This window comes from Pecten maximus, chromosome 8, assembly GCF_902652985.1.
Source record: "Pecten maximus chromosome 8, xPecMax1.1, whole genome shotgun sequence".
NCBI lineage: Eukaryota > Metazoa > Mollusca > Bivalvia > Pectinida > Pectinidae > Pecten > Pecten maximus.
In genome coordinates, this window is record NC_047022.1 from 18,942,698 (window position 1) to 18,966,416 (window position 23,719).

The 23,719-nt window shown below is 33.8% G+C and overlaps 2 protein-coding genes across 2 annotated transcripts; both read left to right on the plus strand.

The window, feature by feature from the left end:
* Nucleotides 1–818: 818 nt before the first annotated feature.
* LOC117333019 lies at nt 819–12,424 on the plus strand. Its single transcript, XM_033892131.1, has 7 exons — nt 819–1,038; nt 6,040–6,208; nt 6,509–6,727; nt 7,108–7,386; nt 8,525–9,151; nt 9,463–9,627; nt 10,928–12,424. Exons 2-7 carry the CDS (start codon nt 6,052–6,054, stop codon nt 11,194–11,196), a joined length of 1,716 nt encoding a protein of 571 aa, XP_033748022.1. The 5' UTR covers nt 819–1,038; nt 6,040–6,051; the 3' UTR covers nt 11,197–12,424.
* A 4,921-nt stretch (nt 12,425–17,345) lies between these two features.
* LOC117332173 (phosphatase and actin regulator 4-A-like) lies at nt 17,346–19,911 on the plus strand. The gene is made up of 2 exons (XM_033891058.1): nt 17,346–17,405; nt 19,309–19,911. The coding sequence occupies exons 1-2, from the start codon at nt 17,346–17,348 to the stop codon at nt 19,909–19,911; spliced, it is 663 nt and encodes a 220-aa protein (XP_033746949.1).
* Nucleotides 19,912–23,719: the final 3,808 nt, after the last annotated feature.

Consider the following 23,719-nt stretch of genomic DNA (forward strand, 5'->3'; position numbering starts at 1 on the left):
TTTCATTTGATAACTGCACAGAATGTGTAATACCCTTTATAGTAACCCGAAACTGATTCCGTCTGTCCTGCCTTGACTTTAAAGTACTTTATCTTTGAAGCCTGATTTATTGTTCTTGCTGTCGGCCAGATGTAATCTGAAATATATACTACGTGACGAATAAATTATGGTTACCATGTGTACCATGGATAAGATCTACCAATACGTCATATAATTTTAGACTTCTAAACCTAATTGTGCGTCAGAAAAAGTGAAAAATAGCAAGTACTTTCTTTCCGGAAATGACTAGTAGCGAGGTTTTATATATAAAAAAAAAATGAAATTCAAATTTAAATTTTATAGAAAAAATACTAATAAAGTTGTGGTACACGAATTACATTTCCGAAGATCATAAAAATAACTGTTTAATTATAAATGGGTCATGATATATATAGTAACATGTTAGACTCTAGCATATTTAAAGTATAAGATACGGTTCAATGTTTTGTCAAATCTATTGTTATCGTAATACATCAATTTTACTGTAGACTTTCATTTGAAGATCTATGTTCCTTAATGAAATGTGTTACATGTTTTCATTTAATAAACCCATATTTATATCTTTACATTTCATTCACAACAATTCCTATATAAAATCAGTATCAAAAAGTAGTTTCCATATATTATCTTAAAAGCTTCATGCTTCCGAAATAGAAATTTCCAGATGGTTATAATTTTAGATCTTATTGTAAAAACATGCGATCTTGCGCAATGAAGTTACTAGACTTACCTAGAAGAATGTACTATAAAAAAGTGCCCATGCGCATTAAAACAGTCGCCATTTTGAAACGTGCCATATCACATTCGGATAGTAACTGTTGAATCTCAAATACATATTTAAGATATAAATGGTGGTTATATCTTAAATCTGTATTTGGGTGAACATCCTGATAAAATGTATATGATGAATCTTTAGCACAAGTGTTCATTTCATCTTCCATAAGAGGATAATACCTAGATATCGACCTCTTCTATTTTGGGCGCTATATTCTTCACAAGGTAAGGTCCTAAAATGGAACTGAAACACTTTTCCTCTGAACTCATGATATATGAGTTTTTCTTATTTCGATATATGGAATAAGCTTGCCTAAATTCATATAACGTTTAATTGTTTTCTTGTCAAACAAACAACTTCCTCGTTATTGCTCTAAGGTGTGTCCTTTACCAGACAAGTATTTCATTATAAGCATATATTCAAAGACGTTATGTGTAAGCAGATGATCAACTTATTTCCATTCCTGTTAATCTTATTTTAGAATAAATCACGATCTAAAATATATACAGATGTTTGTGTCTTCATAAAGTCTACTTAAGTAATATACACGTTCACCGTTGTGATGATTAACCTAACAGGTTGTGTGCGCATGCGTGCTTATGATAACTTCAAACAGATATTTGATTTCTAATATAGCGAATTGCCATCTAACTTAGTGCGGATAACATGTTATTCCAGCAATTGATGTTGACAGTACAACTCGTGTATCATACAAACATGAATATAGTAGTTTATTTTCTATCAATAGAGGTCCAGGACGTGAACATTAGCATGTGTAACCTTGCAAAGGTGACGCGGGTTCTCAGAACCACTGTGAAAGTGAAACTGAATCGACATCTAGCTTTTTTATGGAACGAATATTAAATGCAAGTAAAAATTGTACACATGAAATGTACTTCCTATATGCACATTTTGGTAAATATTCCTACACATGATACTTAACTTTGTAAATTGATATTTGTCATCTTTATTCTTGTATTTTCAATAAAAAACATCAATCGTCTAAATTGTTTATACGATTGTATATGATAATAGTGTAAATAATGTAAACTGTAATGTAGATATCATATAAATTATTGACTTCATTTTGCTTCTTATTCATTCTTTATTATAGTAAATATTTTGACGTGCCTGATTAATTGAAAAGGAAAAGGATTACATTTATATGTATATCAATGTTTCTTGCCTAATTGATCGAATCTTTCTGTCGTCATACTTGTTATATTATATGTACCAAGGAGATCAGAGCACATTGATTTAGTAATGTAAACTGGTGTAACGGTAATATTTGACGATAATTTGAAGTCATCTTTGTTTGAATGTTTTCCAACAAAATTTATTCATATTTTTTCTTCGAAAATTTTAACTAAATTTAGCTGAATATTTTTAGTTATCGAATGACTTTGAAACTATTATATGAATGATTCTTTTATCTTCAGAGGTTTGTGTTACTTGTTGCAAATACAAAGAAAAAAATTAAACAGTTTAAGAAAAATAAAACTTAATTTTGATAGTTGAAATATAATTATTTTTTTATTTTAAATAAATAAAATTCGTTTATCTTCGCTGACTGGAATAAGTAAGAATAGATTTACATGTAGTAGGTTTTATTCTTCCATTAAATTCAATTGAAATCTGTACGAAACGATATTAATCCTGTGCAATGAAGATGTATTTATTTATTTTTCGATATATACTCATTACTTTATTAATCAATATATTTGTATTTTATTTTGCTACTCATTGCTGTGCTACACCTTTAGTCTCTGTTATCTTCCCTTCCATAATTCCATAATGATACACATTCAGGCAATTAATGACGCTGGCTTAATGAAATGATTTCAAGCTAATAATATCAAAGAACTTAAGAAATTAGTGAAATAAACTTAAGGGTATTTGTGAAATCTACGTAAGAAAACTTAAGGGTATTTGTGAAATCTACGTAAGATAACAAATGGAAATAATTGGCGAATCAAATAAAGGCATTAAAGCCATTCTTTTAAGTAAACCAAAGCCAATTGAACAAATCAGTTTCACACTTTTATCCCTTAGCAACACTGTACAGTCCTAGTAGGACGAAACCTCTTTATGATTTTTTTTTTTTTTTTTTTATATAGTTTTGCCTATTTCTGAATTCAACTTAAAGGTAGTGTTCAACTGTATGACTTTCATGCTATCATTTAAGGCAATCATGGCTCAAATTAATCAGTGAAATCAAAAGAAACATTTTCATCTTGCTATTAGCCGCGGTATATAGGTAAATAACCTACCCTTTCACTTGTTTCCCTATATTACCTATCTAAGATATTGTAAATGTAGCATTGCTTTCCACCTTTTACAATAACATTTTGTACTCGATGTCATCCTATATAACTATAATCTAAACTGTAATTTAACTGATTTGATTTCAGAAGACTATCTGTCGTATTATTTATATAAACCTCCTCTTTACGAAAATAAATTTAATTGCAGTTTTGGCTTACGTAATGTGGTTATTAGATACGGAAGAATGTACTTTGCACATGCGCATTGAAACTATCGTCATATTGAAAAGTGGCATATCAAACACGGATATATCTATAGGATATCAAATACATATTTAAGATATAAATGCTGGTTATATCTTAAATCTGTATTTGGGTGACCATCCTAAAGTACATTTGTAATTTAATGATGATTGTTTAGACCTATGAGTATCGTTCAGTTATTTCAAAGGATATCGATCTTTTGAATTTGGGATGGTACAATCCTCTGAAAGGTAAGGTCACAAATTGGATTTATTATGGTAAAGTATACGTTATCAGATCAGTAGCATGATACATATGTTGTATTTTAATATATGAATATGAATTTCATATAATGTATATTTGTTTTCTAGTCAAACAAACAACAGATCAAACACAGACTTAAATGACGTGTGCCTATAAACAACTTTGGTTTCCATTATAAACATTTTTAACAAATTATAAATGTATGCATAAGATTTGAATTCAGATTCGTCCATTTGTTCTCTCATTTGAGAATAAGTAGCACATGTGTGTGTCATAATATATAGATCTACTGTATGTTAATAATATATATGCATATTCACCCAGTCATCATCAACTTTACTGGTCGTGCAAAAGCTTAAACAAATATTATGGTTCCGATATGGTGAATGCCATAATCTACAACCTGTTGCAGATTATGTTAAAATGTAGAGGTAGGAGTACCACACATAAATACATGTATGTGTACATGCATATATAGTAACTTTCCTATCAATGGCGGTCGAGGGCTTGTACAACCTAGATATTGTGTGAACTTTGACTAATACGTAATGCAGGTTCTCGGAAACACTGTGAAAGTGAAACTATATCAACAGCTTACTTTATCATGATAAATATAAAATATATTGATCACGTAGTTTCATCACATCTAGCCGCCCTTTTCTGTTCATAATTTCTAATATCCATCTTGTTCCTTTCGTATTTTTTTTTGTATTTATCTCACCTGATCTTGAATAAAATATTTACCCGTCTGAACTGTATGCAATCGTGTATTGCAATAAAATCAAATGATGATATCAAATCAAATTATTTAAAGGGTTGACTGTTACCGTATTTTTTCTTATACGTGTAATATACTTTATACTTCATGCAAACAAGACGTATACTATTGTATAGTAGTGTATAGTTTTGTCTTGTTATACTCAACATTTACATGATGTCATTCGCTTACAGTGTTGTTGCCTTCGTTTGAATGTTTCGCGTGAAATGTTATTCATATTTTTTCCTACGGAAAAGTTCGGGTTAACTTTTTAGTGCGAAAATACGCCTGATAATGACATGCTGTCTTTAATATCAGAAAACATTTTCTATATTTTTATAACATTACTGTTGTCATTTTTTTATAAATACAATTCATGTATTTTATCTTTGAAGTCCAGTGAGAATCTAGTCAGGTTTTATTCTTCAACTTAACTTGAAATTAATAACGGTATATAACGATATTTATTCAATGCTTTACATGTTTATTCATAGTACTCCATATAATCTATTACTATCTATTGCTAGTCTTTTATTATTATTATTCAAAAGTGTACGATCCATCATATACCTACAGGGCGGTAAACACCATTCTGGATTTTCCACACATAACTCTAAAAATATTAACGTGTCTTAAAAGGACGCAACAGCCGTAGATCTACTTTATCAAATATTTAAAGTGATATTAACTCTTGTTATTCCAATCCTTAAAGATTCTAGAAAACAAATTCGCAGACTCATCCAATATCAGCTTTTAGTAATACACTGTGTCCAAAATGATACTTAAATTGTTTTCTCTTTGCTTATGCATAGGACTCTTAATACATTCTCGGTAAGCTGAACATACAATCTGTAGTCGCCGCGTTCAACTCTTTCTTGTAAGCGTAGGAACAGAAATCAACTTCATTCATAGTGATAGAGTTAAGTGTCTTCCTTACGTAATATTACCAGCCATGTCTGCTTTCGTTGATTTTGTCTCGTACGATAACTTACATAGTGTGCACTGTTCAATGGTACGTGTGTGTGAACCTTGACCCCGTTGACGCGTTGAATTTAAAAGACAAATGTAAGCCACAGAATTTGTATTCACTTTCAATAATCACAAGATAAAGAATATTGATTTTTATGTAAGACGTTAATACTTGTATCGTAGAATACACGATATTGGCTACCGATCAACATGCATGAGAAAATTAATTGATTGTTCTATTATCTGCGCCTCGTCGGTCTTATCAACTTCTTTACTAAAGAAAATTCCTTAACTTTAAATTTTTGATAGAAAAAAAAAAGATGTAGTGAATTCATATGGGAAAATAAAAGTTAAGTTATTTCCTTCAGTTAAAAACATAATGATGGAACCTGGGCCAGCGTTCAAATAAACCTTGCAGAATTTACATCCAATAGCATTTGATTTACCTTATTATGCCACGAATTTCACCAACTATATAATATTATGAATTGAATTTCTATAACGGTAGTATTTTAAAATACTCTTATGGCACGTATCTTTTTACCCTTTTTTTGTTCAAATTGCATCATCTTGAATAAGAATTTCTTGTAACTTCGTAGTCCTATTATTATTTTTTTAGAACGATTACACTTGGCCAAGTTTAGATCACATCAAATTATATATCTATCATTATGGTAGAAACCATTACAATTCACTGAAACACAAATAGATGCCTGTTTTGTTTTAAGGTAAGGACAAAAATGGAGGTTACATTAGAAACGTCTGACTCTCATGACGACGACAACACGGATGAGGATAATCCCATAACACCTACATGGAGATTCAACGTCTTTCTGGACCAAATCGGCCAAGATATCATGGACGGAGATCTAGCTAGAATGAAATCTCTCTGTGTGGGTGAGTTCTCTAGAAGCTAAAGAAAAATATGATTAAATATATACCATATGCACATACACTTTAATTTGGATGGGGCGATGTTTGGGAATCTAAAAGGAGATCTTGAGAATAATGAGTTGTTTTTCTATGTATTCTGATAAAAATTTCGAATCTATTCCTCTTAGGCCAAAACATATTCCTTAAAATGCCACTTAGCCTTTGACATAAACAAGGTAGTTTGTAGTGGCAGACCATCAGATAAGTGATAGTTTGTAGTTATTACACATACAAACGTAGTGATTTGCAAGTATTTCGTTTTAGGGGGTGTTTTCGGTCAATCAGCGTTAAGCAAAGCAACAACTCCAGTGTTGTTTTTCAAGTTGCTCAGGGACATGGATTTTCTAAACATTGACAATCTTACACATCTACAAGCAATGTTATGGCATATTGGAAGGAAGGATCTCCATGAAAGAATGGTAGAATTCGCTCGGGAGTGCCGGAAGATACCGTTACATTTCTTTTCACCAAAAGAAAAACCAGGTTTGAACATAAAAATGATCTGATATAAGCATTTTATACACACGATTCCAAACGTTCCAAAAATTTCAAAAACTGTTTATTTGATATATCACAATGTTGCATGATGAAAGAAGGGAATTCTTCCTGACGATTGAACCGAAGTATTTATAAAATGTAAAACAGCGTTTATTACAATAAAAAATAGTACAAGAACTAATTTGATTGATAATAAATAGGCTGAGTATCTGATAAATATTTTAAATGTATTTAAAATGGTCAAAATATTCCTTAGACATGCAAATGACGTATAGATCAATATTCCATATTGAACTCCTTACCAATTTTGGGGAACTAATATATAATATGAATTAAATGTATAAACATTATATGTTGAATTCCAGCAAACGGGTATACGCATGTGAAATTCCATGTTCGAGGCCCTAATGTCAGCAGACAACAGATGGAACATATTCGAGCAGACGTGGCAAACCTGTTGTGTGTCAAAAGCCAAGACGTCCTTCTGGTCGGCTACAGTCCATCTAACAGTAGAATACTTACCTTCATGGTCCCTGAAGCTGCTGTCGGTGTTCTTAAAACCTTAACAAAAGAGGACAAGGAGATGTTTGCAACGATGAAGGTGGATAGCATCATGATAGGTGACGTCACCATACCAATAGAAGGTAAGAAGTAGAAAGGTGGAAATATTCATAAATCTAACATATCAATTTTTTTTCACACAAGGGTACACTTCCGGTTTGGTAGGGAAATGATACTTTGTCTAACCCTGCACAAAAAAGGACGGTTCACATGCAGATTTCTTCTATAAACTACCAAATGCAACGTAACGATATTATAATCAAGTAACATCACCAATTTGATATTTTCTTAGCTTCTTGGCCGAGTTAAAAACTTATATATGTTTGTCTTCCTCACATTAGGGTGAACGACTCCATAATACATATAAAAATTTCTACAACAATTTTGATTAGGCGCCGTTTTACTATTTATTAATTATTATTTAAGAAAACAAATTTAAGCATTTTTCGACATTCTGATATTAAAAATGTGTGGTAACAAGGCGCAGCTTTACTACTTAAAGTGTACCCTGATTGCTTTTGATATTTTAACTGTGAATTCGTTAGCTGGAACAATAGAAGCTATCTGAAACTGCATCTAAAACCACCTTTTCTAAGATAAAAGCCGTCAAAATTGATTTCGAAAAGACCCCTGGCCATGGGCTAAGGGTCTTAACTAACTTTCATCTGGATTACCCAGGACAATATTCAGTAGCTCTTATATTTCCCTTCTTTAAAACCAGTCACAGAGTAGGTGCGTCCGTAGGCAATGACTGCCTCTGTCACTTGGACAAAGACAAGGACATGTTAAGTTACTTACAAGAAGAACTGACGGCTTAATCAAGGAAATAACTCGGTCTCAATTTCACAGGCATGTTTGTAGTGAACATACCTGGCACAAAGTCAAATATCTGCATTATTGATTAAATGCCAGAGTCTGAATTACGCAAAATACAATTTCGTTGAAATTCCACTGCTGTGTACTTATTGAACGGCTGAATATCTTATGACAAAGGTGTAGTGTTCCATTTTTCTGTTTAGATATTACTATTACCAGTAGCCAAATATTCAAGCATTTGGAGAGGTAGGGGTTGGTGTCGGGTATAGAAATATCAGCTTTTATTACTTTCGCTAGTTTTACAACTTTAGTTCAGAAAAAGTCATATCCTTATGTCAAACTGAAATCCAAAAATAACATTTGTTTTATGAGATTGCATTGTTACATTTAACAATATCATTACAGGAAGACAGGTTCAGATGTCAACATCAGATTCTGAGAGAAAAGCATTTACTAAAATCGTGCAAGAGAGAGACAAGCTCAAATCGCATCTCGATAGGATCCAATGCCGTCTGGTGGAGCGCAACGATGAACTCCGGAAAGCAAAGGAAAACGAAGACTTAATGCGAAGGAGTAAAGACCAAGCTGTGATAACCTGTTTAACACTACTGTACAACCACCGCCCAGTTACACGTATAATCGATTCCTTAGTGAGCAAGAGCGCCTTGGTGTACTTCAAACACTGTCTGCAGCAGTTCCAGGCAAAGTTTCCAGGAGAAATGGATACCATCGAGATACTGCTGGAAGCTAAGAGAATAGCTGTGTGCAAGACCGAAAGAGATATTTGGAATCAATATGAACACCAGCGAAACTTGGTAATTGCTTTGCAGGTGAATCAGCTTCAAATGCAGCAAACCGTAATGATGGCTAATAGCCATGGAATACATATCTCGCGTCCACCATTTGCTGCAATGCCGGTTCAAGAGATGTCAGAAGCAATTACAGTCGGTGTTGGTGTCCCAGCAAGTGCAGCACAGCCAAATGTGATGCCATTTGGCTTACAGTCACTGATATCAGCCGAAGCAATGATAAGTAAGTATTTTTCTACCACAATACGCTGTGTTATTTCACTTTCTAACCATAATGTAAACGCGTTAAATGTTGAATGGATATATCGATAAATATCGTATTCATTAGATTTGTTTTTGTTGTTTTTTTTTTGTTTTTTTGTTGTTGTTTTTTTTTTGGAAAGTTTCAAAAGACTCTCGCCTATGCAAGTGTTTGTTTTATAACTTTTAAAAAACAGTGGACTCAGGTGAAATAGGTGAAATCATGTAACCTTTATACTACAACGACGGCACATGTCAATAGTCTTTTAATATTTGTATACTTCCATGTTTCAGTAATACAAGCAATGGAGGAGATATCAAAAATTGTCAACAAACAACAAAAGGAGTTTATTTTAGGGCGTTTGGAGATTGAAGACTCTAAGAAAAAGAATTTTCTGGAGCCCAATGAACAATTTCTCTGGAAGTTGTTTCAAATGAAGCCACGAAATGAGAATGCATGTAAGTATACATTAATACAACTAGAATCAACAAGGTCAACACATGAATGAAGTATATACACCGAAACAATATTACTACGTGTTACCTATTTTTAAAACTATGTTACAAATTAATATAAGTCTACATATGTTGTTTTAAATCGACTGCACAAAACGTATATGATTTCGTGTTCATATATGTAGCGTAATGCAGTAGTATTACTTAAACCATTGTTATAACTTGTATTTTTGCACAAACGGCACATCATACAAAAGGTAGAAAACAGGAGTTCGCGAACCCATATGCATGTCTGTCACGCGCTCAATGTAACAACCTTACATACATATAGTTCAAGGAATACACAATCTGCAACCGTATTATTGGGCAGTTCATTCAAAAGTCTCAGGAAAAATTGCCATTCTACTGGAGTTTGCCATTCTTTATAATGTCATTTGGAGACAGATTTACAAAATCTTGTGTTAGTCCGAAACATCGTGAATGAATTTACAATAACTTACAATTGTACAATTGGATGGATCTTGAAAATGCCTTATGCGTTATGGGGTATCATTTTGCCAGGTGTTTTCGAACTGAAGCACAGAGTAGGTGTATGTAGTGCAAATCCGAGATAAAGGTTATTCATTTTATTACTTATGCTGCGAGTGAGCTATTCTAACCGCCTTTTGTCCGCCGTCGTGCGCCGTCCGTCGTCCATCCGTAAACATTTCACATTTTCGACTTCCTCTCAGCAACCCATGAACCAATTTCAATGATTTTTTTTCAGAAACCTTCCCTGGCCAAAAATCAACCAACATTGTAAAAAATATCTTGTCCCCGCCACACAGGGGAATGAGGGCGAGGCCAAAAGGGCAAATCAGTTGAAAGTTTTAAGGTTTTCTTCCCAAGACCCAAATAAGATAGAATGAAATACTCTTCATAGATGGAGTTCCTTACCAAAATTGCGAATTTCATGACCCTGGAATCCCACGTTTGCTCCAAATGAGGGGCTAAACTATACTATAGTTTATAGAGGGAAATCCCATTTTGACTATCATGTGTTTGGTTTCTATTGGCATTAATTCTAAATAGGATCGAATTAGCAGTTTTGGACGGCAGTTTGATGGTATACAAATGTTGGCCTAACTGACCCACAAGGGCTGATATGCGGGTCAAAATGGGTCAAATTGACTGAAATATTTCAAAATTAGGTGACCGTTAAGGCCCATAGGCCTTTTGTTATAAATATTAAACATCCGGCTTTAACAAAAATTTCAACTTAAAATCAAAATATGTGGTTTTTTTGTTTTGTTTTTTTGTACAGTGACCTTCATGTTGGAGACAATACGCCTTCTGGACGATCGGACTCTGGAAGCTAAGGTATTGCAAAAAAACAAGGAAGTCCAAGAGGCATGTGATGAGTCTGCGGCAGCAGGTCGACAGCCTTCGATGACCCCGCAGGTCAAATTCAACAAGGGGTTACCAAAACGTCCAGTAGATCCAAGCGTACTAAAACGCCTACAGAGTGACCCAGTCAAGCTAATGGAATGCTTAGCTTTGCTACAAGGTTTAGCAGACAATGTTGAGGTGTAACAAGTGATCTTCTACCAAAGTTCAGTACATCACAGCTGATCAAAACATTGTGCACTACGTAGTAACTGCAGAAGACATTTCAGATCTTCGTTTTTGAAAAAAAAAAAAGGTACATAGGGGATATTTGATGTGTTTCGGTTATATACCACATACATTTTAACCAGTGTGACAAAATACTAAGGTGATATCTTTTGTACTGTACTTTGCAATTGTTATAAACTCTCCGAATTCTGCTATTCTCAAGATATGCATAATGTTTATTTTGGTACTCAACGTCTCTAAATGTCTCTATAACGTCAAAATGTTTTACTAGTTGTGTAATCTAATGTGCCATTTCAAAAACCGTTCCGCTCGACAGTAAGGCTAAAAGCCAGTCTGAACAGTTATTTCTTACAATAGCAATTTTCATTCCATTGACATGCTGTATCAAAACTTATCAATGTGTACCATGTTTTCACCATTTTGATTCATGTAACCTTTTCTTACCTTTAATGAGAGATCTTTACAAAAGACAAGCAGGTTATTACAACTTTTCCATTCAGATTTAGAGTTAGAGAATATGAAAAAATGAGCAGTATGTCATTCAAAATAATAAAAAATAAAATTAAGAAAAATTCTATTATAAAACTGCAAGCAGAAGATAATATGTTTTCATATGTCGCAAACAATCACAATAAATTCGATCGGAACTTATTATAAAAATGAAATAAAATGCTGGTGAACTAATTGTAAAAAATAACATCTGTATATTGTAACACTTATTATTGATATGGCACGAAATACCTATGGTATGAAATATTTTTTGTGATGGTACGAAATAGTTTTTGTGATGGTACGAAATAGTTTTTTTGATGGTACGAAATAGTTTTTGTGATGGTACGAAATAGTTTTTGTGATGGTACGAAATAGTTTTGTGATGGTACAAAATAGTTTTTGTGATGGTACGACAATGCTTATGGTACAAAATGGCTGTTTACCTTATCAAATTTTGTCAACATTTGTTTACTAACTTGTATCGGTATAAGTATCTTGAAGTGATTTATCACACTGAAAAAGACAAATGAAACTGAAAATAGAGAAAATGTCCAAAAATAGTTCACCCCTCTTACCCTCTTACGTGCTGCCAATTAAGTGCTTGTAAATTTAGTATAGGCCTAACGCACGAGTTTTGTTATGGTCTCATCGTGAAGGAATGACCGAGATTTTTTTTATACATCGATAACCCCGAGTTTTTTGTTGTTTTTTTTTTTTTATTTTTTTATAAGGTTTCAGAATGTATATGAAAACTTAATTTGTAGTGTTGTGGTTGTTAACTGATGCTATATGTTACTCAAAATTCCAGAACCGAGCCTCTGTGGTAATGCAATGGGTCATTTTATATTTGTATGTAATCTAGGTTGTAGATTATAAGACTCTATCATATGTGGTCATGTAGGATAGGGATATTCCACCCGAGGGGGTCACAAAATGTGGTAAAACCCGAGGCTCCGCCGAGGGTTTTACCACATTTTGTGACCCAGAGGGTGAAATATCCCTATCCTACATGAACCACATATGATTGAGTATTTTTCTCTCATTCCCCAACCTAAAATATGCAAAAATAGGCACTATCTGTCGATAGCTTTCTCAGATAGACGCCATTTTTTCTCAATCCAAATTTTTTTTCTACTGCATATAATAAAAAAAAGAACAGCGCCAATCGATTTACCATACCCCATATATGCAAACAACGTTTGCTGCTCTAAAAACGAAGGAAACCATTCATTTCCACAGTCTAACGTGGTTTCAGCAGCCCTGTCATTGCAAGCGAAGCCAAATCACTTGATGTCGGCCAACCTAGTGTGTCCTTTCGCGTGAAAATATAGTTCCATGTTTTATTAATAAAAAAACAATAAAAGAACGTGTTTTTTTTTACATAATTTATATCATAAATAAAAAAAATTATTATCTGATTACATATCTTAATTCAATGTATTGTTGAAATGTTTAAATCATGGAGAGATTTAAAGTACCGGAGACCTACTTTTGTATCATTGCGCGCGCGTGGCTATCCTACACCGGAAGCGAGGTAATACACACACAGCAAGCATGGGTGTATTTACCTGGACAGACCAGTATGATACCGGTAGGGATGAGAGAAATGCTTTTATATATTTTCAAATTCCTTGTTCATTTAAGCATTAAACTGTTTTCATTTGGAAGTTATGGGCTGATGAATGCCAACTGGACAAAGACAAATTTAATGAAGCGCGCTATGTTAGTGTTAAAATCCGTAGAAATGGTCATAAAGAACCACTATTTACAACTTAAATGGTTAATTTTACATTACTGCTTCAGAATATATATACAATATATGCAGTTTATATAAATCAGCTGGTATCAATTTACAATACCGTTGTTAAGAATTGTATATTACTTGAATCTTTTAAAAAATATAATGAGATATTTTTTCATGATTTGGATATACGTTGATTTTAATGTAATTAATTGAATGATTAAAAAGGTTTACAATTTTTTGTATTTCGTCAGCTTGTTACATTGCAATTTTTTTTTTTACAAATACACACATCGGCAGTATGCTATCCAATATACCATACTTGAAACATTCAAACAAAATACCATGGTAGCATTTCCATCATCGATGCAATTTAATATAGCTATATTTATAATGCTGCTAAATTTGGTCGTAATGAAAAGTTAAATAAACAATCATTGCATTACAACAATGATTAAAACCTTTCCTATTTATGTAAGCACTTGAATAAAGACGACACACAAATATGGCAAGCCGTTTGGGTTTTTACCTATTGAAATGAAGATATCTCTATTTAATTAAAGATATCTCTATTTAAAATGAAGATATCTCTATTTAATTAGAGATATCTGTAATTCAAATAAAGATATCTCTATTTAAATAAAGATATGTCTAATTTAAATACAGATATCTCTATTTCTACTGAAAATAGAGATATCTTCTTTTAAATTACAGATATCTCTATTTCAAATTCAGATATCTCTATTTGAATTACAGATATCTTTAATTGTAATTGAGATATCTTTATTTTAAATAGAGATATCTTTAATTCTTGTCCAATTAAAGATATCTTTATTTAAAATAGAGATATCTCTATTTGAATTAAAGATATCTTTAATTTTTATATTAATAATGATATCTTTATTTTGAATACAGATATCTGTATTTAATAGGTAAAAACCCAAACGGCTTGCCATACACAAATAGGTTTGAGTGTACTTCAGACCATAATTGATAACATAATGTTAAATCGCCATTTGGCTGGTTATTTCACGGGTCAAAAATTTCGTAATTTTTCATTAAAACAATCAGTTCTGAACCAGTATAATTCTCGAATTAACCTTGGACGATTGTGGGCGACCGAGTCGGCAAATGACGGTACAAATGGTGATATTTTTAATCGCACCTTATTTCGTATTATTACACGGATAAAATTTCGCGATCATGTCAATGGTCCACGAAATATCGAAAATATCATCCCCGCGAAAATAAACAGCTAACGTGAGACAGTATCAGCAGTCACGTTACGCTAATATGGAATATAGACTTATTTCAATGTAGAAATTATAGTGTACTGAAAGACAAAAGAGAGTAAATAGGAACTGCATAATCGTTGAACTACCCGCGGTGACCTTGTTAACACATGCCAAATTTGCAGTAAAAGTGACACTGCACAGGCAGTTACTGCCAGTCACTATCAGTTATGGGACGCTTGTTACGGTCCGGTATTGAAGGTCTATAGTAATCATCCACAAATTTTGTTATCGCTGCAGATTACTTCAATATTTATTGGACGATTTAAATGAAATTTTGTCATGTTACAGGTCGAAGTTAACAAAAATACATGATGAGGTCATAAATCAAGGTTAAGGGCAAAAGCCATTAGGTCCAAAGGTCAAATTTTGCGACTTTTCAGTGATAAACATTTTGCTACGACATGATGAAGCAAAGTTTGTCGGAATTCAGCAAGGAGTCAACCGACCAAAGGTCAAGGTCACATTTTCTATGCTTTTTTATTTTGTTTTTACTGGTGAACATTTTGTTATGACAATATGAAGCAATACTAGTCGGAATTGAACCAGGAGTCAACTGACCAAATGTCAAGGTTACTAGGTTAGAGGTCAAGTTCGAATATTGTATAACATTACTAATATTTTGTTATGGCATGATGCAGCAAACAAGGAGTCAAGTGACCAAAGGTCAATGTCACCGGGTCAGAGGTTAAAGCCAATATAGGTCAAGGTCACATTTTGTATATTTTCATTGATATTTTGAAGCAAAATAGATTGGCATTAAAAAAGGAGTCAGCTGACTAAAGGTAAAAAAAACTCAGTCAAAGGTCAAGGTCTAATTATTATTTTTGTTTTACTGATTAATATTTTGTTATGACAATATCAAACTAATTAAACAAGAAGTCAGCTGATCTAAAACCCAGCATACAATAAAAATAAGCAAGAAAAAAGTAAATATAGTCCTCCGCAGTTATAGTGCCACCTTTTGTCCAGTGCCGATTTTGGCGGTATAACTAGGGTGGCGGTACCACGGGGGTCTAGTACGACGGTAGTCCGAGTGAGTTATCTTGGAGATTGTATGGCACGTGATCAATAACATCTGACGCAAAATAATTCAAATAATTATTTATTTCAAAAAATTCATTGTATTAACATTTATTTCATTTGTTGATCAAATTTGTAATAAATCAATTAATCGTAAATAATTGTAACTCTAATTATACATTGTGTACATAGTCTGGGGAGCAAAGCATGCTCATTACATCATGTTTATACACTTTCACATTTTCCTTGTACATGTCTAAAGTAGATTGAGTTTTAGGATTATTTTAAATTCGAAGTCATTTAAGTATTTTCACGTCACTTTCAGTTGTTTCTTCCTTTGATTTGAAATAGGCAATAACATTTTCCATAGCTACCCTCACAGTAGGGCTCCTACACCAGACAATGGCGTCAGGGCCATAGGAAACTCGGGCTACCCTCGCAGCTGAGCAGGATGGGGGTGGGGCAGTTTCGTTGATGTTTGCATCATCTGTATCATCGTCGGTCTCGTCAATCTTGTCAGCTTTTAGGGAGGACACCATGTCATCTTCCGTCCTGTATTCACTGTGTTCAACATCGCGGTCTAAAAATGTTTTCAAGGCCAGAGGAAAAACAGGCTACAGCAGAACTTAACAGATAATGTTCATTGTCATACTTCTATTCCATGATAGGGCAATGTATCAGCATAACTGGTACGGACTCGATAAAGAATTGCATGGATAATATATGATTTCATATTCAAATTCTAAAAGATATCATATTCAAATTCTAAAAAAGTATTATGAAAATAAAATTTAAAGGAAAATTGCAAAATTGAGATAATCTAATATCAAATACATGTATGGCACATCACTTTATGAAACAATGAAATCAAACAAATAAATACATTGTTTCCTTTGCATATAATTATGAAAAATATTGGTTGTTGCTGGTTGAACAATTGGAAAAACAAGTTAAAAACAATATCATTTTTGTTTTGAAACCACATAAAAAAGTTTTTAAGAAAACATTCATGTGCCCATAAGCTACATTTATGTACATTGGAACAAAACAAAAATTTATTGGATCTTAATTACAGACACCTAGCTTGTTGTTAAATATCTGTTCACTTCAATTAATGTAATACACTTTGATTGCCCGTCTATGTTTTTGATGACAATTTAACAATCGATATAATAATACAATCTGTCTTAATTAGGTCATTGCTGAATTATACATTAATTAAAAGTATTTGACATTAGAATCACCGGAACACAATACCTTACAATATATGGCACTACTTATGTCTCAATAATATTAAAAATAATATTGAAATTATATAAATCCTTATAATTTAATCTACAATACACAATCCCTATTAAAATCAACTTTTAATGATGGACACTTTTCTCTCAGAATCTATTACGCCGCTATATCAGCTAATCAAAAGCGATGTTACAAACAGCCAATAGAAATGATTGTTTAAACAGCAATATGAAATTACATTTCAAAGTTGTAAATAACTAAATTTGATAATCATACATAATTATGATGTTTTTATAGAAGATAAATAACTCTTAGTAATGCTACAAAGCAAATTAAGTGTAAACCCCAATACAGGAAGTGGCATATATAATCCCAGGGTATCCAAACAAGAGGCCCATGGGCCTTAACGGTCATCTGACAAACACTTACACTTACAGCAGGGACACACACCCCAATCCAGCATTATTACCATAAATTATTTATCGCAGCCAGTTATGTTTTAGATCAAATTTGGTTTTTATCCATTTAGCTTGTCCAGGAAGAGCAGCATCATAAAGCAAAATTTTAGCCAAGTTCCCATTTTTGGGGCATGCATGCCCCTCTGTCCCAATGGGTCAGACAAGACTCATTTATATCAATTAGGATTGCCTTTCCCCAATGATGTTTCATACTAAATATGGTTGTAATCAATTAAGGCATTAAGGAGGAATTGCATTTTTAAGAAATGTTTAACCTAAGCACTCCTTTTGCCCCATCTTTTTTTCCCCAGGGGTCAAACCTGTCTCATTAAAAAACATGATTGCCGTCACCTAATATGTTTCACATCAAATTTGGTTGTAATGCACCAAAAGGTTAGGGAGGATTAGGATTTAACAGCAAATATTCACCAAAGTTCCCATTTTGGGGCCCTGCCCCTCAGGCCCCAGGGGTCACACTAGCCTCGTTTATATAAAATATGACCACCCTTCCCAAAGGATGTTTCACACCATATTTCGTATTAATCCACCCAAGGGTTAGAGAGAAGTAGATTTATAGCAAAAATTCACCAAAGTTCCCCTTTTGGGGCCCCGCCCCTCTGGCCCTAGGGGTCAAACCAGCCTCATTTATATAAAATATGATTGTCCTCCTCCAATGATGTTTCACACCAAATTTGGTAATAATTCACTATGGGTGTTAGGAGGAATAGGATTTTATAGCAAAATTTCATCAAAGTTCCCCTTTTGGGGCCCCGCCCCTCTGGCCCCAGGGGCCACACCAGCCTCATTTATATAAAATATGACCACCCTCCACCAATGATGTTTCACACAATATCTGGTTGAAATCCACCAAAGGGTTAAGGACGAGTAGGATTTTATAGCAAAATTTCATCAAAGTTCCCCATTTGGGGCCCCACCCCTCAGGCCCCAGGGATCACACTAGCCTCATTTATATAAAATATGACCGCCCTCCCCAAATGATGTTTCACAACATATCTGGTTGAAATCCACTAAAGGGTTAAGGAGGAGTAGGATTTTATAGCAAAATTTCATCAAAGTTCCCCATTTGGGGCCCCGCCCCTCAGGCCCCAGGGGTCACACCAACTTCATTTATATAAAATATGACCGCCCTCCCCAAATGATGTTTCACAACATATCTGGTTGAAATCCACTAAAGGGTTAAGGAGGAGTAGGATTTTATAGCAAAATTTCATCAAAGTTCCCCTTTTGGGGCCCCGCCCCTCAGGCCCTAGTGGTCACACCAGCCTCATTTATATAAAATATGACCGCCCTCCCCAAATGATGTTTCACAACATATCTGGTTGAAATCCACTAAAGGGTTAAGGAGGAGTAGGATTTTATAGCAAAATTTCATCAAAGTTCCCCTTTTGGGGCCCCGCCCCTCAGGCCCCAGGGGTCACACCAACTTCATTTATATAAAATATGACCGCCCTCCCCCAATGATGTTTCACACCAAATTTAGTTGTAATCCACCCAAGGGTAAAGGAGGAGTAGGATTTTATAGCAATATTCACCTAAGTTCCCTTTTTGGGGCCCCGCCCTTCTGGCCCCAGGGGTCAGACCAGCCTCATTTATATAAAATATGATTGCCCTCCCCCAATGATGCTTCAAACCAAATTTGGAAGTAATCCACCCAAGGGTTAAGGAGGAGTAGCGTTTTGAAAGAAAAAGTTTACGGACGGCGCACGGCGCATGGCGGACGACGAAGGACGAAGCACGATGACTATAGGTCATCCGGACCCTTTGGGTCAGATGACCTAAAAAGGAAGTGACACATTCACAGAGTATCCCAGTGCAGGAAGTGGCACATTTACAGAGTATCCCTGTACAGGAAGTGGCACATTACCAGAGTATCCCTGTACAGGAAGTGGCACATTCCCAGAGTATCCCTGTACAGGAAGTGACACATTCCCAGAGTATCCCTGTACAGGAAGTGACACATTCCCAGAGTATCCCAGTACAGAAAGTGACACATTCACAGAGTATCCCAGTACAGGAAGTGGCATATTCCCTGAGTATCAGTGACATCATCCCTGATTATCCAAATACAGGAAGTAACACATTCTCAGAGAACCCCAATACGGGAAGTGACACATTGCCAGAGTATTCCAGTACAGGAAGTGACATATTCCCAGAGTATCCCAGTACAGGAAGTGACACATTCCCAGAGTATCCCTGTACAGGAAGTGACACATTCCAAGAGTATTCCAGTGCAGGAAGTGACATCATCCCTGAGTATCCAAGAGCAGGAAGTAACACATTCTCAGAGAACCCCAATACAGGAAGTAACACATTCTCAGAGAACCCAAAACAGGAAGTGACACATTCCCAGAGTATCCCTGTACAGGAAGTGACATATTCCCAGAGTACCCAGTACAGGAAGTGACACATTCCCAGAGTATCCCTGTACAGGAAGTGACACATTTCCAGAGTATCCCTGTACAGGAAGTGACACATTCCCAGAGTATTCCAGTACAGGAAGTGACACATTTTCCCAGAGTATTACAGTACAGAAAGTAACACATTCCAAGAGTTTCCCCGTACAGGAAGTGACACATTAAGACCCAGAGTATCCCAGTACAGGAAGTGACACATTCCCACGAAACCCCAGAAAATGGCACATTTGCAGAGAAACCCAATACAGGAAGTAAAGGCGATTTTAGTTTTGAGTTTGATTACCTGCTCCCCAGATCCGGATATAAAGAAGATTATGCATGTTTGCTAAAAAGATATTTTTTTACTTTCTCAAAATTCTACAGAATTCTTTATGTGTTTACCACTTGTTGGTTGTAGATTTAGACTTGACAAAACATTAACAATTAAACATCAATAATGATTTATATTGAAGGCTGACCCCAAGGCCCCCAACCTTGGCAGCCTTCAAATGTTTACTGTTTACATATTTGGGGTAATAAATGTTTGTTTTGTTTAAAAAAATATAAAACAACAAAACATCAATAACTGTAACGATCACGTAAAACTTGTTGTTCCTTTGAGAGTTGGTTTGACTCCCTAAAAGAAAATTTTAACCCGAAGGTTCATATTTCTAAGAAAATAATGGTAATTTGTCTCTTGAAAAAAACCACCCAACGAAGAATGAAAAGCAAATGTATTTAAAAATAAATTTTAACTCTGTTTACACAACTGAATTTTTGAATTCAGCAAATCAGCTGCTTGAGTAACTAACATACGGAATACATACTTTCTGTACACGAGAATAAAGAGTAATGTCATAAGTACTGAAAAACTAAAATATACTCTCCTACTGCAAAGAAAAAGACAGTAGAACAGGTGTGAAAAGGCAGGAATTCCCAAGTTTGGGGTTCCCCCTTCCATTGTAAATACATGTATCAAGGTTACTGTCTTTTGAGTACCTATATGCTCTTATAGCCATTAAACCTAAGAAAACAATAAAAAAATTCTCAGGTAGCAAAAACCAAACTTTGATCGGACATAAGCAATTATGGGGACAAAATCATTAGTACTATTTAGCTATATGAGTCCTTAAAATGATATGTCTTTTTTATATACATTTAACAATTCATATTTCTTAGAAATGATGATTTGATTTCTAGAAAGATGTTAATAACACCCAAAGTACTTTTGAAGACCTGTCAAAGATTAACAACATCTATAGCTAAGACCAACAAAGAATATCTCTGAAAATGTTTTCATATTTTGCACATGGAACCAATAGATATGATGTTTAACATAAGAGTTGAATTTGCATACAATGGAGCTGAAACAATTACTTCCTGGACAAATAAAAGAGGGGAACGCACAATGGTCATTGTTTCTACGTTCTATGTTTCAACACTAAACAAATAGTAATACTGAAAAATACAAAATCATTTATTTGGATATTTTAATAAAAGATTGTAGACCTTAGATTTACAACCTATAGAATATTACCTTAGTGTGAATTGTATGGCACTTAATTTAAAAGCACAAAATATGTGATTCATTACAAATATCCCCCAAATTATATGTATGTGCAATGTAGCTTATGATTAAACAGATTGTATCAAAAACAATGGAGGCAATAACAATGATTAAATATGAATTAAGTTATAGATACAGTGTATACAGAAAAAACAATATTTTTCAAACTGAAACATCAGCTGTTTTATCTCTCTAGGATTCGTCAGAGATATGGACATCACGCAGTGGTTTGATTCTTCTAATTTTCTGCTTATTTTCTAATTAAGCAACATTCTTCCAATTATCCACATAAAATAATCTAATTTAGCATAAAACTTGACAAGATAATAAATACTTGTCAAAATGAAATAAATACTGTTTTTAAAATAACTACTTGAAAATCATATATTCATCTAAATCTATCTTTTTACATCAACACAGGAGATTATGTTTTTATTATATGTACATGTATAGATAATTCTAGCGTATTCACATTTCTCAGAGCATTGAATTTAAAACATTATCTTTAAAATAAAACTTACCTAATTTTTAAATAATGAGGATGGAGCATCAACATCTGGATTCCGTAGTTTTATTAGCAGGTTGACATGTTTCGGCTAGCTAGGCTTCGAGCCTAGGTTCTGATGACGGCTAGCCTAGCTAGCCGAAACATGTCAACCTGCTAATAAAACTACGGAATCCGAATGTTGATGCTCCATCCTCATTATTTATTATACCTACTGAACCTGATGGAGGTCTAGCGAATACTGTTTGGTATCCATCGAAGATTCCTATAACGTACCGTTACCGTCTTACCACAATCAGGACGTTGGTTCTCTCGCCCTAATTCAGGGAACTTTATTACCTAATTTTTAGTTTTACTTAATGTTTCAAAAATTTTCTGATCACATATAAAATGTATAATAATAATGTCATTTTATGTTGACAAACATAAAACCCAAATAAGCAAAAAAAAACAACAATATATGTAAAGTGGCATTATTTAACACAGACATGTACACAAATGTACATAGTTTAGAGACCAAAAAACTGGTCTCCTAACACACAATATAAGAATGTACAGATTTCAGAGAACTAAAAACTGTTCTCTAAACACAGAAGGTAAGAATGTACATAGTTCAGAGAACTAAAAACTGTTCTCTAAACACATAAAGTAACTTAATTGTCTTATCTAAAGTTTTGATTGGTGGTCTCTGATAATAAAATCCATTACTACAAGATTAAGAAATCAAGAAGTTTTAAACAACAGCTCATGATAAACAGACATCAGCTGATCAAAACATTCCACAAATGGATAGAGTTGAGCTATGATTTCATCAGCTGATATAAATCTCAATTGAATATTTCCATTATTCATCAAATATGAGATTTTATAAAGAAGTCCATCATTATAGGAACTGGAATCAAAATAAAATGTCAAAGATATGTAAAGATCAAGAAATCAAGAAGTTTTAAGCAACAGCTAGCTCATGATAAACAGACATCAGCTGATCAAAACATTCCACAAATGGATAGAGTTGAGCTATGATTTCATCAGCTGATATAAATCTCAATTGAATATTTCCATTATTCATCAAATATGAGATTTTATAAATAAGTCCATTTTTATAGGAACTGGAATCAAAATAAAATGTCAAAGATATGTAAAGTTGAGGCACTTGACTGAATAAAAACGATCAAAATTCTGTTCATTACAATAAAAGTCTTAGCAAAGGAAACATAATCTTCTTCGCAAACTATTAACAGTAACATTACCTATTACAAGATTTATTTCCCTTGAATAATATACATGTACATGTACCGTGTTGCTTATCTAAGCTTTTTTATCGAACAAACAATAATGATAAATTGATGTATATGTATCACAATGGATATCATAGGGTTATCTTACTTGATTGTAATTCTTTTAATAGCAGCTCCATGTCATATTTATTAAGCTAGTATTATACAAGAGACCCAAAGAGCCTGTATCACTCACCTGCTACTATAATTATATACATGTAGCAACTATGATCTACTCATGATTAGTTATGTAGATGCTTAGCTGATCATAACCATACTAACACATTTGATCTCCATGACCTTGTAGTTAGGTCAAGGTAATTTTATTGAACAAACTTGGTTGCTCAAATATGTTGACCATGGGCCTCTTGATTATTTAGATGATGCCATTTAAAGATTTTAACACATTTGATCTGTGTGACCTTGAAGGTAAGTCAAGGTCATTCATTTAAAAGCTCTTGATAGTCCTT

Excerpts from the sequence above, each read along its gene's own strand:
- LOC117332173 (XM_033891058.1), top strand. The coding sequence starts at position 17,346 with ATGCTACAAAGCAAATTAAGTGTAAACCCCAATACAGGAAGTGGCATA. Across the intron at positions 17,406-19,308 it reads GTGGCATATATAATCCCAGG|AGTATCCCAGTGCAGGAAGT; the intron begins GTATCCAAACAA and ends ACACATTCACAG.
- LOC117333019 (XM_033892131.1), top strand. The coding sequence starts at position 6,052 with ATGGAGGTTACATTAGAAACGTCTGACTCTCATGACGACGACAACACG. Across the intron at positions 6,728-7,107 it reads TTCACCAAAAGAAAAACCAG|CAAACGGGTATACGCATGTG; the intron begins GTTTGAACATAA and ends GTTGAATTCCAG. Across the intron at positions 9,152-9,462 it reads ATCAGCCGAAGCAATGATAA|TAATACAAGCAATGGAGGAG; the intron begins GTAAGTATTTTT and ends TCCATGTTTCAG.